Here is a 13,658-nt window from a genome sequence, read left to right on the forward strand (position 1 = left end):
TTTAATTTTTAGTAAATTGCTCCTTTTCCTTTTTGATCATTCTCTCACTGTTTCCCTTTCCTTTTTCCTTCTCTTCCTTTTCTCTTCTTTTTAACAGTCTTTTAAGTGTTTTATTCTATCACCCCCCCCCCCCCCCCCCCCCCCCCCCCCCCCGTCTTACCATTAACCAGCTTACACACATCTTCTCTTCACTCGCTTTTACATTCTCATTGAAACTTCTGGTACTTTTCTACTAACAAAAATTGTAGTTAAACACATCGAGTCCAAAAGTAAGCCATACCAAAGCAAAACTCATCATCTGTAAAATGCTTTTTAAACAGTCAAAAATTAAACATTAATTTAGACTTAATATGCCTTCATATTCGCCCCTTTTTCTTTTATTATTTGTTTGTGGGGGAGATAGTTATGTGGTACTTTTTTTTCTTTTTAAGATTATTCTTTATCACAAGAATCATGAATATTGTCATTCTGCTGGGCCCCTTGCAGAAAGAGCAATAGTCAGGGCATAAAGAGTGTATTCTGCAAAATTTATTTTTTAAATTAATTAAAGTAGAGGCATTTTATGCTTTATGGGAATAAAACTCTCTTGGGTAGTTTAAAAAACTTGCTTGCATTCATGCATATGCAAAAATGAAGAGATATTAATGATTTGTAAAAATAAACATCAACAAACTAAATAATAATACTGATCTTTGAACAGAAACATGGCACAAAGTATTTAATAACTTGCAAGACTTAATACTATTAAATTAAGCTACTCTTTTTGAATGAAGACTGAGGGCTGTAAGATATTGTTGATTAGTACACTTGGCAGTTCCTACTAAGATCTTACAGAAAGAGTAGAGGTGCCACTTAGTACTTACTGAGGTAGATGTTGCCAGCAGAATCACTTCACACAGTGGAGCTGCTTGATTGACTGCTAGCAGAAGCAGCATTATGGCTGAACATTTTATACTGAGCTTCAAATAAATTTCAGTTAGAATTCAGTCTTGAATATAACTGAGAGAACAATGGAAAAAAACTACAAGTTAGAATTACTATAACTTAGAAGATATTATAAAGATTATCTTAGGAGAACTTGAAATTTATACTGTTAACTTAATTGCCTTTTAAAATAAAATACAGAATAAAATTAGAACTAAATTTGACATGTGTAAAATAATTTAGCTTCTTAATTTAATACACTCAAATTTGAGACAACAAAAGTAATTAAATAAACATATCTTTAAGCTATATAAAATTTACCTACACGTTTTCTAAATATGACAGAAAACCTATTTGGGTTAGCACAGAAAACTTGCACAGTTACATCAATTTGTTGTTCAGAGCAGGCTTGGTAATAGTAAGAACAGTTTTTCCTTTTTCTTCTTGGTTGTTGATGCTTGGGAGCCTTGGGTTTCAGGTGTTTCTGAACACAGCTAGGTGTGAAATGACTTTGCTTTTGGTAAGAACAGCATCCATTAGAATTCTGCTGAAAATCCCTCTGGTTGCAGCTGGGGGCAGTGGTCACTGACACAGGCACAACTTGGCTGAGAGCCAAGGGTCCCTCCCTGTCGGCGTCTCCACTGGGCTCGGCACAGGACAGTGGACACTGTCCTACTACCAACACCAGGAGCCCTGAACGTCAGGTCCCTGTTCGGGCGCCACTTGTCGGGAGTGAGGGCAGTCCCCGACAACACTTTTTAGGGTTCCACTGATTTTAGGGCTATCGTGGCGAAATAAAAACCTCAAGTTGCAACATTAAATACTTTAGTAATACTGAAAACAAATGTGGGAAAAGGCCCAAGAAACCAAACACTAAGCACAGTAGGGGTCGATGGCCAAAGACAAAGATGAAGGAGGTTCAGGGTATAAATGTGGGGCAGGAAAGTGGGTGGAGTCAAGGATAGGGCCAATGGGTATAGGGGAAAATGGTGCAGAGGTGGGGAAGGGAAGGTAGGGTCCAATGGGGTAGGCTGGGTGGGACACTGTGTCAAATGAGGACCAATAGGGATACAAAGAAGGAAGAATATTCTAGGGGCTGGGAGTGGCGATGATGACTGGAAAATGAGGGTTGGGAATATTTATGAGGCTTTAACATGGATAATCCCAGAACTCCCTGGTACAACAACTGGGATTGCCATAACTTCAATAGATACCTGCCAAGGCCTAGGGTTGGAGTAAAGGTCTTCTTCAGTAATGGTTGCCTGACCTGGAAAACAGGCCAGGCCAATTCCCACACATTATGATGTGTGTATTAATTTAAGTGCTATCTATTACTGATATTCAAACTGTCTTTTGATTAAAAAAAGGAATAGTGGCAGAGTTGAAAGGCATTAATAAATTAATACAACAAACTTGCAGGCAAAAGGAGTTTTTAGTCACGAAAGCATAGAGCAAGTCCATGAATGTGTCACTATGAAAGTGCACCAACATACACACAGCCTTGCTGCTGAGGTGGTATCTAATCCCCTAAATTTTTCTCTTTACCAACAAAATAGATTTGTTTTATTTGCTCATTTCAAGCCAAAAATCTTATTCTTTCTGGCACTCCATAGACAAAGATTTCAGTAACATAGTTTTGGGGAGATCTGCTACTTGAGACACTGATATCAGTAAATCCTATCGTACAGTGACAACTCCAAGGATTAATTCATAGGATTGTATCAAGTTATTTCATGCTGTCATGCCTTTCCAGTATTCACCCTGTCTTATGAGCCTGATTTCAGGATATGGAAAACACTTTTGTGTGATTCTTTAAGGAATAGAACCTAGTTTTGTTGATTTCTTTGTTGTAGGACCTACTTTAAGTTGAAGATAAAATATTGCAAAATTTAAGGAAAACTAAGCAAATAGATCAATTTTGCAATTATCAGGAACATTACAGTCTTGAAGTTGTATATAGCACTTTTCATTATTGTTTTGACTGTTAATTTAAATTCTTCGTGTTGAAGAAAATGCATTTAAATCACCAGCAATAACTTTGATAAAACAGTCTATAAACAGAAAGTTTTTCCATTTGGTCTACCATTTCCATTAATCTTTCCCTTGCTAAACTGTAGCCTGTTCCTTATTTCCATAATATTAAAAAAATACAGGTCTATTTTACCAAAACCAGTGTATGAAGAAAGTTCTTTGAGTTACTTTTTATTTTGAAAGGTACTCCTGGAAATGAATAGGGATAATATTAGAAATTGTTGAAGTTACTTTGAAAATAAATCTTGCAGACTTATCACAAAAACTGCACTAAGTATTTATGCGTCCCATAAACCTTTTAAAAATAGAATGGGGAATTTACAAAACTGGACCTGGAAATGGAAAATTTATCTATTAATAGAAACAGTTTACCCAATATGTTGGTAAGTGTATTCATTCATCCTTCTAGAGAAATCTTACCCTGAATCTTTCTTTTTACCACACAGCCTTTTTGCTGAGGCCTCCTATGACATCCAGCTTCCTATCAAATTTGCTGGTATAAGCTGGAATAAGGACATGTGGCTGCTGGGGACAAGAGTGTTATTAACTTCCTTCACCTGAACCTTTGAACTGATGCCTGGGCTCATGGCCAGGGAATCAGAGAGAAGATAGCATTGTACTTGAATAAGTTGTAGAGAACAAATCCCACCAATTGCCACTTGAGTTTTTCAATGAATTTGCTCTTTTCCTTCCTCTTTCCCATTTGTCCACAGCAAACTGTTGACTTTTGTCACAGATATGAAGAGACAGGTCAAGGAAATCAAGAAAGGGATGACAATTACCATGTAAAACCAATTTCTGGTCCAGTATAAGAACCAGTGTGCCACTTTCACTTAAGTCCAAATGCCTTCCAACCTTCAAACAGCTCAACTTAAATATCTCTATGTTAGCATTTGTACAGGTACATCACACTCATTTTTTTTATCCTTCTCCTCCCAGTCCTGGAATTTTGCTCTCCAAGTTTTATTGTTTTAAGACAGTGTGTACAGGTTGTGACTGTATGTTTTCTTCATCTGTCATTTCCTTTTGCTTTCCCCTACTTACCCTCTGTATTATGCTGATTTTATGACTCAGCCTGAAGTGAATTGTTTACCTATTTTCCACCTGCTCAGCCAGAGAGAAGTCCATGTGTTCATGTTTGCAATCTTTCTAACCCTATGCCTGGCACTTAAACGCTAATGAATAGTGATGAAGATAAATGAAACTGACTGGTTGAGTTCATGAACAATCTAAACTTGATGGCGGCTAGTTAAGCTCTCCAAACAGAAAGGGATATTCAAATCAAATAATATCATATTCATTTTCCCCAGCCATTGTTTGTATATTATTGTATATAACTTTAGTGTGAGAAGTGCTGGGCATCTGAAAACATATGTGTCATGTGAGTGTGACAGCAATGCATGATATATCCCATATGCTAGTACAGGTAGGAAGAACAGCAGATTATCCAGGGCTGGCTATTTTTCCCCCACACAGAATATAACTGACTTCTTGTAAGTGGAAGATTTGTGTGCATTTACCAAGATAGAAAACCTCAGTGTAAAAAATCAGGCCAAATTCTAGTTATTCTCCTAAGCCTAAGTAAACAGATAGGTTACAGAGGGGCACACCCCACTAGCACTGCACAGGAACCACAAAACTGCTCTGTATTTAGCACAGAAGTGTAACATTCTTGCTGTCTCGTTCACATGAGCCATTCTGACCAGCTGAACTGTGTGTGTTTGGCTATTTATTCTCTGTCCCAAAAGCTTTGTCTCAGGACAACAGAAGCTGTTGTGGAGCGTAACTTTCAGAGTCCAGACTCTGAGATGCCTCCCTGAGACCTTAGAGCTTACCCCATCCAGTAAACTGACCTAGGAGATTAATTTCAACCTCACTGGGAGAGAGTGGAGGTCCTCCAAAGAAGAGAGGGAGACCTCAGGCTGAGGGTATGGATAACATGACACAAGAAAGTTCAATAGGAGTCAATTCTGCATGTGAGAGAGAAACTACTTGCCTTTCCAGGTAAAAAATTTGTGTTACTGGTACAGCTCAGTCAGTTCAATTTCTCTGCCTTATGCTCTGCTGGTCAGAAAATCAATCCACTAATTGAAAAGAAAGGATTATGGCTAAAGAACACACACATACAACTGTATGATAAAATCCCCACATGACAAAATAATATCATGATGGAAACTAATTATAAGTAACAAAAAAACCTCCACAAAACCAAAAAAATAACAAAAAATAACAAAAAAAAATCCAACAAAACAAACAAATAAAAAAAGAGTCTTTTATAAGAGCTGTAACTCTCATAATTATAAATTCTCTTCTGTGGAGAATTTTTGTAGCCTATTATGTCTGTGTTGCAGAAATCTGTAATTGTGCTCAAAAAAATCATAGCAAAAGTATTCTCCACTTAATTTTCAGCACTTTAACAAGGGATTTGTTTTAAATTTACTATATGTTCTGAGTTACAAAAATTAAAATAAATAAATCAATATTCTTAAACAACATCTCTTTGAATTTTCAGTTATGTTTTTTGCCTGATCCTCAGCTGGAATAAACTGATATAGCACTGGAGTCTCCTCAGTTTATACTGCTGAAAGTCTGGCTTCCTATCACATTTTAACCTGAGGTTCCATTTAAAAATTAAGAACTTGATGAGACTATGGTCAGGCTAGAGCTGAGACTGAAGTAAACCTGAGGCTATTTGTAAAAGCAACACTACCTAAAACCTTTCTGGAAACAGATCCCAGAAAAAAACCACTGTTTTACTATTAGAGATCAGATCAAAGACAATTCTGGCAGAGAAAAATAGTAAATTCAAAGGCCAGTCTAATGTAACCAATGGCTAAAAAAGCTGCTTAGGAAAAGCAATGTACAAAGTGGTTTCCATGAGTAGCTGCTTGGCATACTGTGGCAGAGTCTGTGGAGTGCCCTTTTCCCTTACTATGAGGGCCAAAGTAGTCATAATAGCACCAATGTCAGCAAATAGAAAAACAGGATGTGAAAAATACAAGAGCTGACATTTTAGTTTTCCCCAGATGTTTGACTGACAAGTCATTGGGTACTGACCAAAGGGAGCATGTGCTTCTTCACAAAAAATCAGCCATTTTATGACCAAGACTTGTTTTCTTCTTTTTGACCTCTTAAGTCCATGAGTAACTCTATTAAATAGTACAGGAAGCCAAGAATAAGAAGGAAATCCATTAAGAAACAAAACAATAAAGTGGATGTATTTTAATATTGTCCATTAGAAAGTTTATTCAAGAAAAAAAAAAGAATATACATGAGCCTCTGTAGTTAACATGAGTTATGTTCAAGTGGAATTTGCTTAGGAAGTCTTAGCTATACTTTTAGCTACATAGCCCAGAGTGTTCCTCTGGACTTATTCTCTGGAGCTGGATGGCAAAGTTGTGTCTCACTTCCAGAGTTGCCCTAGCCCCAAGACTGGGACAGACTGTCATGAGTTCTACACACTGGCTACGGATGAGAGGTCCTGTTTTAGCCTTCAAAGTGTAATTTCCCATCTCAGGAAAATGCAGTTTCCTTCCCGTGAATGGGGAGAGTGTTGTAAAGTAGCAAACATTCACCTTCTCTCCTCTTTTGGCTTAACACTTCTCTGCAGTGAAAGAGCATGAAATACCAATCTGCCACAAAGGCATTTTAAAATTTCTTGGTCCCCAATTCCATCAAGCCATGAGTGCTTACTAGTAAGTTGTTTGTAGCCAGGACATTTCAAGAAAGACAAGAGATAGGAAATAAAGACAAAAGACAGGAAAAAATGTAAGAGCCATGATGATAATTCTCTTCCAGTGTTACAATTTAACTTGAGGGCCCTTAGAAACTGAGAGTATTCACAGTGGTTTTTTATTATAAAACTATATCAAGTAAATTTAGGAAGCAGAATGTACGGGAAAATCTTAGCACATGAAATTGATGTCTGACAGACTTTGTATTATCCTGTAGAATGATGCTAAGTAAATTGTAGCTACTAAACAACCAGGCAACAAGCACAGCTGCATGGTGCAGCAATCTAATGCTAAATTATGCAGCAATATAATTATGAAAAAATTAAAAAAGTATCAGCTGAAATACCTGCATCATGTCAGATGATAGGACAGACAATAGGAGAGCCTCCAATTGGATGGATAACAAGATCAAGCAGGCATAGCACAAGGACATTCAGAAAAAGGTGGTCTAAGAAGGAGGATGGTGTAATCCTAGTGTGTAAATCCAGAAAGAAACAGGTGAAAGAAACAAGAAAAAATGAACTCCAATGAAAGACAGAACAGAAGTGCAGTTCTGAATAACAGATCTTGGGATTACACTAAGTAATGCAGTAATCTAAACAATTTCTGCTGTTAGAATTGCATTTTAGACCTCAGTCCCAGCCTCCATATGCCTCTATTCCAGTTACAAAGAGATAATTTATCTTTTTCAAAGTAACATGGTAGGGTCCTCGAATACTAAAGGAATTTCTGAGAGATGAAAAAGCTACTTTTCTCAGAAAAGCAGAGACTAAAATGATCATAAACAGAATGCATCTTATTTAATTATATTCAGTGAGGACACTGGTCTTGCCAGCACACTGCACCATTTTACTATTAAACCAGAATGCCTCGAAGTAACCTTATTTAACTCTATGTTTACTGTAAAAAGATGCTATTAAAACTAATGAAAGTTTACATATAGACACAAATTGAATATTAGTCATGCATAAATATTTATGACAGGATGTGATAAATGTCTTATTTCTGTGATAAAAGTAGGGATCAGCTTGAAAGCTTCTGGTTAGGTATTTACACTCTAGGCTATGGATGTGCTTACCTGATAAAGATTTAGTGTGTGGAAGAGTCTTCATGTAAAGTATTGAGCCTCTCCTCAAAATTAAGGCTGGCTTAAACAAAAATGCAAGATAGGAAACATTAATGGGGGAACAAGATGCACAATTTAATCTTTAATGATCACTGAGTAGAGACTCAGGACTATCTAATCTAAGAGAATTTCCGGCTACCTGGTTAGAATATTGTTCACTATTATCTCAAAAGAGCAAATTCCCCCATAATATCACGTGTGGCAATGTGGGATGCTAAACTAGGAGCTAAATATTACCACTAATTACTCAGTGAACAATAAAAAATATTACTCACTGGGACTATCTGTTGATAGTTTCATTTCCACTGGAGGTTTATAACATAGCATACATGAATCAGCAGGATGAGACAAGTTATGCTGTACTTCACATATCAACAAGAGAGTGAAAAAAGTTACATCAGCAAGGCTGATTTTCAACAAAAATTCTTGACTTGAAATTTTAAATGAACACATTTTAAAATAGAAAGAATTATCTATATTCAGAGTAGCATTAATACCTAATAATATAATATAATCTGCTTATGTTATAACTATATAGATCCAATAACATTTTCAATTGCCTACTTTTATTCAATAAAGTGCTCAACATCAGTCAACTAACAAAGTTTACTCCTTGCAGACAGGACGAAATAAGGAAAGCAAACCTTAAAAGGCTGAAGGAAAAAGGAGGAAAGGCTTTACTGGGAACAAAAAGAATCAGAAAACTGGACAATATAGTTTTCTGCAGAGGGGCACTGTCTCATAAATGCTGATTGCAGAGAGCTGCCAGCTAATGAATTCTTACCTGTGTTTCTGGAACCTGTAATTACAAAAAAAGATTACATGTGGGGAAGATGAAGTATTATTCTATGAATTATTGATAGTGACCTTTTCAGAGGATTAAGTTCTACATAAATTGAACCAAAACTCAGTGCAGTCACTGAAAAATTTCAGTTTTCCATCTGCTAGTGACAGCCCATGCTGTTATCATCACCTCATATATACACACACCCACACTACTGCTATGTCTGCTTCCTCATACCCATTATCTCTGGCTTTGCATAGCTCCAGGGTCTCTGTATAAAGTTCTTGGTCACGTTTTATAGGAATCAAGTCATTGAGTACCTGTGCTGGGAACACCCCTATAAACATTTTTTTCAATCCCTGTGAGTCAAAGGCAAAAACTGTCATTGCATTTTTAATAATACCTGCCCACATATTTAGAGAGATCTCTGGAGATTTTTCAAGAAAATCTAAAAGGTGGCACTTTGATCTCTATTTCTAGGAAGCACACTGAATTTAAAGAAAACCAACAACTCTTGTTTGGCATAAGTAGTATACAAAAGGACAGAAAAATCACCTAGGAGGCCAACAAAATGTTTCTAAATCTAGGTACACATTAAGGAAAATGCACACAGTTTTATGAGGGAAAGAACAGGAAAATTTCTCACTCTCTTGTTCTATCTGATAGGCGAATTTTGTGAATGTTTACAAAGTGTCATCCCTGTTTTTAACTTTTAGGAAACTAGATCCAAGAATATCTAGTTATTTTACTAAAGGATTAGGTTTTTGCTCATATAAGTTGTGTTTCTCATGTGATGCTTACCAATAAATTAATACTCTCTGTTAGAGAATGGACATTTCTTGTGAGCAACCCAACAAACAGCCCTCAAGAATCTTCCCTTCAAAATGAGATTGCAAAGGATCTCCTGAAGCTAGGTTACTTACCTGAACCACCAAAAAATTGGGCAGGCCCTTCTAAGAGCTTGCTTGCTCTGGACTTCCATCAGACACTTCCAGATCTTCATTTGTAAAAACTGATATACTCCAGGATATACTTGGAATTCACCCATTTTTCAATAAATTGATTGAAATTATCAATGGCTGTCCTATGTAATAGCATGGCATTTTGGTTAATGGAACATTTGTTTGTATTCAAACCTCTCATATTTCTTATGAAGTGCAATCTATTTGATGAAGTGATGTATATATGCAATAAGATGTCGCAGCTGGAAAAGGGGAATATTTTTAAGGTGCTCTAGAAGCCAAAGGCATTTATGAAATCTGATATATGTGAATTGACAGCATACTATTTTCATGAAAGTCAACTTTTATTGAGGAAGACACAGAAATTGTGTCCCATAGATATGTCTCTATGGTGTACTAAAGCCACAGCCAAACAAACAAGGGTGGTGAGATTTTCTTGTAGGCAAAATCAATAGCTTGAGGCTGGTGCTTCCTGAAACAGTACACCAGGGATCTCTCTTGCCACTGCTGAGTGGCATGGAGCAAAGCTTTCATAAAGTTATGAAATGCTTTGCAACTCACATGAATCATTCCTAAACTATTGTAAGCATTTGTATCTACCCATATCTTTTGTCTGAATCCTTCAAATTTTGTTAAGAGGAATGAACACTGGATGTACGACCATGTGTAGAACTGGAAATGTGAAAAGGTATGAAATTTAGAATAGCAATGCCATGAATCAGTGCAAATCCTGATACAGATGACATGGTTCTAAGGCATCCTGCTGCCCTCTCTTCCCGCTCACTCCACTCCACCACCCTCCCACCCCCCATCCCAGCTCCTGTGTTACCCAAAGTCTGTACCAAATAGCTTAAAAAAGACAGGAGACTCATTGTCTGTCCTGGATGAGCGGGAACACCCGTTTCACAAGGAGCTTCAAGCACTGCTGTGCATTACAGGAGGGTGGCCCAGGCTGCACCTTTTCCAGCAGCCTCTGAAAATAGCCAGAGGAGCTGCAATTTCTGCAGCACAGTCACACAGGGTCTTCCTGAGGAGCTGCAGAGAGCAGCAGCGTACACCTTGTGTGGAGATGTCCCTGCACGTGGAGGAAGCTTGGATACCATAACTTTACCCCCTATATGTGACATGACAGGTAAAGGGTTATTGGAGAATCATCGAATGGTTTGGGTTGGAAGGAACCTTAATGATTATCTAGTTTTCCAACCCCCCCACTGCCTTGGGCAAAGTCACCTCCCACTAGACCCGGTCGGGGGCGACACCTCGGGCTATGTGCGGCTCCTGGGCACTCACCTGGGGCAGCCCCGCCAGCCCCAGCCCGTTCCCGGGCCGGCCCGCCCCGTCCAGCGCACCGCACGCCCCGGGGCCGGGGCCGCACCTCGTCCCGCCCCAGCCCGCTCCGCACAGCGCAGCGCAGCGCCGGCAGGGCGGGCGAGCTGCGGGCAGCCCCCAGCCTGCTCCTGCTCCTTCTGGCTGCCGCTCCTTCTCACTGCCGCTCCTTCTCCTGCCGCTCCTTCTCCTGCCGCCGCCCACGGCCGCGGGAGGGCAGAGCCCGGGCAGGATGGCCGCTCCGCCGGGCTGCCCGCTGCTCCGGGCGCTGCTCCGGGCGCTGCTGCTCGCCCTGAGCGCCGCGCAGCCGGGCCCCCGCGGCTCCCGCGGCTCGGGGCTCAGCCTTCACCCGCCCTACTTCAACCTGGCGGCGGCCGCCCGCATCTGGGCCACGGCCACCTGCGGGGAGGCGGCGGGCGGCGGCGGGCGGCCGCAGCTCTTCTGCAAGCTGGTGGGGGGCCCGGCCGCCGCCCCGCTGGGACGCGCCATCCAGGTAACCGGGCGGGCGGGACCGCAGCCCGCCCGCATCCCCGGGTGTGTGGGGTGTCCTTGGGAGGGTCTGAGTGAGCACAGGAGGGGAGCGTGCACCGGCAGGAGCCCGGGCAGGATGGATGGAAGCGGACAGCGTTGCTTCTGCCAGCGCACCTGCCCTGCCCTCCCTGTCTCAGGTGTCCCGACGCCTCCCGGAGCCGCACACCCGCACAGCGCCCCTCGGCCGGGCTGCTCCCGGGCTGCTCGTCCCGTGGGGCACCTGGAAGTGCCTCAGGGAGTGCCCACGGTGGTGTTTTGTGGCCTCGGCTCCCGTGGTCTGTGTGTGCAGCGAGCTGGGGGTAAACCAGCGAGCCTGGGGGAATGGATGGGACGGGACTGGACAGCGGGCATCTATCTCTCTGCAAGCGGCCGGAAAGGAGTACTGGCTTTAGTCAAGTATTTCGTGGTGTTTTAGAAGCACTAAATGTGAAGCTTATCGTTTGTGCTTTACACTGCTTGTGGGAGGAAGCCAGAGACTCTTTGGGACTCTGACAGGGAGTATAAGCACAGAGGGCAGCAAGGATCATGCTGTTCTTTCCTAGCGTCGCACAAGATTACTGCACACGTTTTGTGGCAGTCACAAGAAAGATAACAATAAGCTGCAAAATTTCTGAAAAAGGATTAATAGAAATATAGCTTTTCTTTGGGAGAAACGTTCGTTAGAAGATAAGGAAGGAGTAACAAATGCACCAAATTGTTGTACTGTGATAGATGCTTGGTATCTGTTTGATCAGAGCTTTGTTTAAAGAGGGGACTTTCCTGAAGCCTCAGACCTTCCAAAGTTATTTTAATTGTATTCTCACTTGGTGGGAGGAGAACCAGAAACTGCAATTTGAAAGGGATTTTGTAAGTTTAAAGGTCCACTATCTGACCTCAGGCAATACAGAAAGCATACAAGTAAGTTTTTAGCATCTTGAAAGAACAGCTACTGTTTCAAAGCCTTATGAGATGTTTGTATGTTTAACAGTGAAATAACTCATAAGACATGGCTTCAGAAGGGGTTGCAATGGATAACAGAGCTGTTACTCTCTTGTTTAAAACGAGAATAGGCATTCAAGAGAGGGGAAGATGACTAAGAAGGTGCAGCATGTGTATTCCTTGCCATGTGCCAGAAGGGAGCGTGCACCATCATGCAACCTGCTCTCACAGTCCATTGGGCAGCCACAGCCAGCAGTGTGCTTTGCTCTGGACTTCTCTCTGCCATAACTCCCTGCCTTACAATGGAACCTTCTTATAGCTCTCTCTCTCTTTTTATATTACCTTATATCTCTGTAGTGCTTTCAGTCATAAAAAAGAGCTCAAAGTACTTCAGAGATGCTTACAGGCTGAGTAATATACAGTTCTAGTAAAAGGGAAACTGGGACACACGTATTACATGCTTAAACTGTGGTTACAAAAAAAAGGTTGTAATGAACAGGAAACTGCTTGGTTTGCTTTTTCTAACATACATCGAAGTTTTGTCATCCATTCTTCCATACCAAATGAAACACCCGTGTGTAAAGTTGCATAAACAATCGTGCCACCAGGTAAATTGTAAACCCAGCAATCTCTTGGCAATTCGCTACAGCCCACTGCTGCAGTGAAATCTTAAGGTGACATGCCTTGAAATATCAGAAATCACAGAGTCATAAAAATCAGCCAAAGCAAACATCAGATAAACCTGTCAAGCAAGCAGAACTAAGCCTGTGTGTTGCCACTGATGGTTTTTGCAGTTGTTCCCTTTGTATCCCAACACTCAGCTGGAAATGAGGGTTTGCTGTGTAAAGGAAGGGGGAAGGGGGGATTCTTCTTCTTAAGTGTTTGACTTGCAGGTCCTAGGTTAGAGGGCTGTTATGGTGCCTGCCTGATTAAAGTTCCCAGAAGGACTACTGCTAGCTCAGCCCTGGCACAAGAACGCGTGTTGTGCCTCTCAGAGCGCTTGTGTAAGCGCAGATACCGCAGCGTCTCTTTCCAGTTTTAACAAAGCTCCTTTGAGATACATAATATGAATGCTTCTGTGGTTTACCAGTAGTTGTTGTGGTTCAAGAAGGGCTGGAAAGTCTCTAAAAGGCCAGGGAAATCCAGACATGGAATATGCACAATGTGTATATTCTCAAGCTGCTTCACCTCTCAAGTTCAAAGATGCTGTAAATCAGAGAATTTCTTCTTTCATGGAAAATTGGAGAGAATTGCGTTAAACTTTTACAGAATGTGAGCTTACATAGAAGGCTTTTAAATCAGCAGAAATATTCAAGTGTTGT

At 40.7% G+C, this 13,658-nt stretch overlaps 1 protein-coding gene across 2 annotated transcripts in view; it reads left to right on the top strand.

The window, feature by feature from the left end:
• The first annotated feature begins 11,074 nt into the window (after positions 1-11,074).
• The window catches only part of LAMA3 (laminin subunit alpha 3), a 103,841-nt gene continuing 101,257 nt past the window's right edge, over positions 11,075-13,658 (top strand). For both annotated transcript variants that reach the window (XM_079300777.1, XM_079300778.1), the window contains exon 1: positions 11,075-11,380. In XM_079300777.1, the coding sequence (XP_079156903.1) occupies positions 11,120-11,380 (261 nt within the window). In that variant the 5' untranslated portion in view covers positions 11,075-11,119. The remainder of the gene's footprint in view (positions 11,381-13,658) is intronic.

Source organism: Erithacus rubecula (genome assembly GCF_903797595.1).
Source record: "Erithacus rubecula genome assembly, chromosome: 3".
Classification (NCBI taxonomy): Eukaryota; Metazoa; Chordata; class Aves; order Passeriformes; family Muscicapidae; genus Erithacus; species Erithacus rubecula.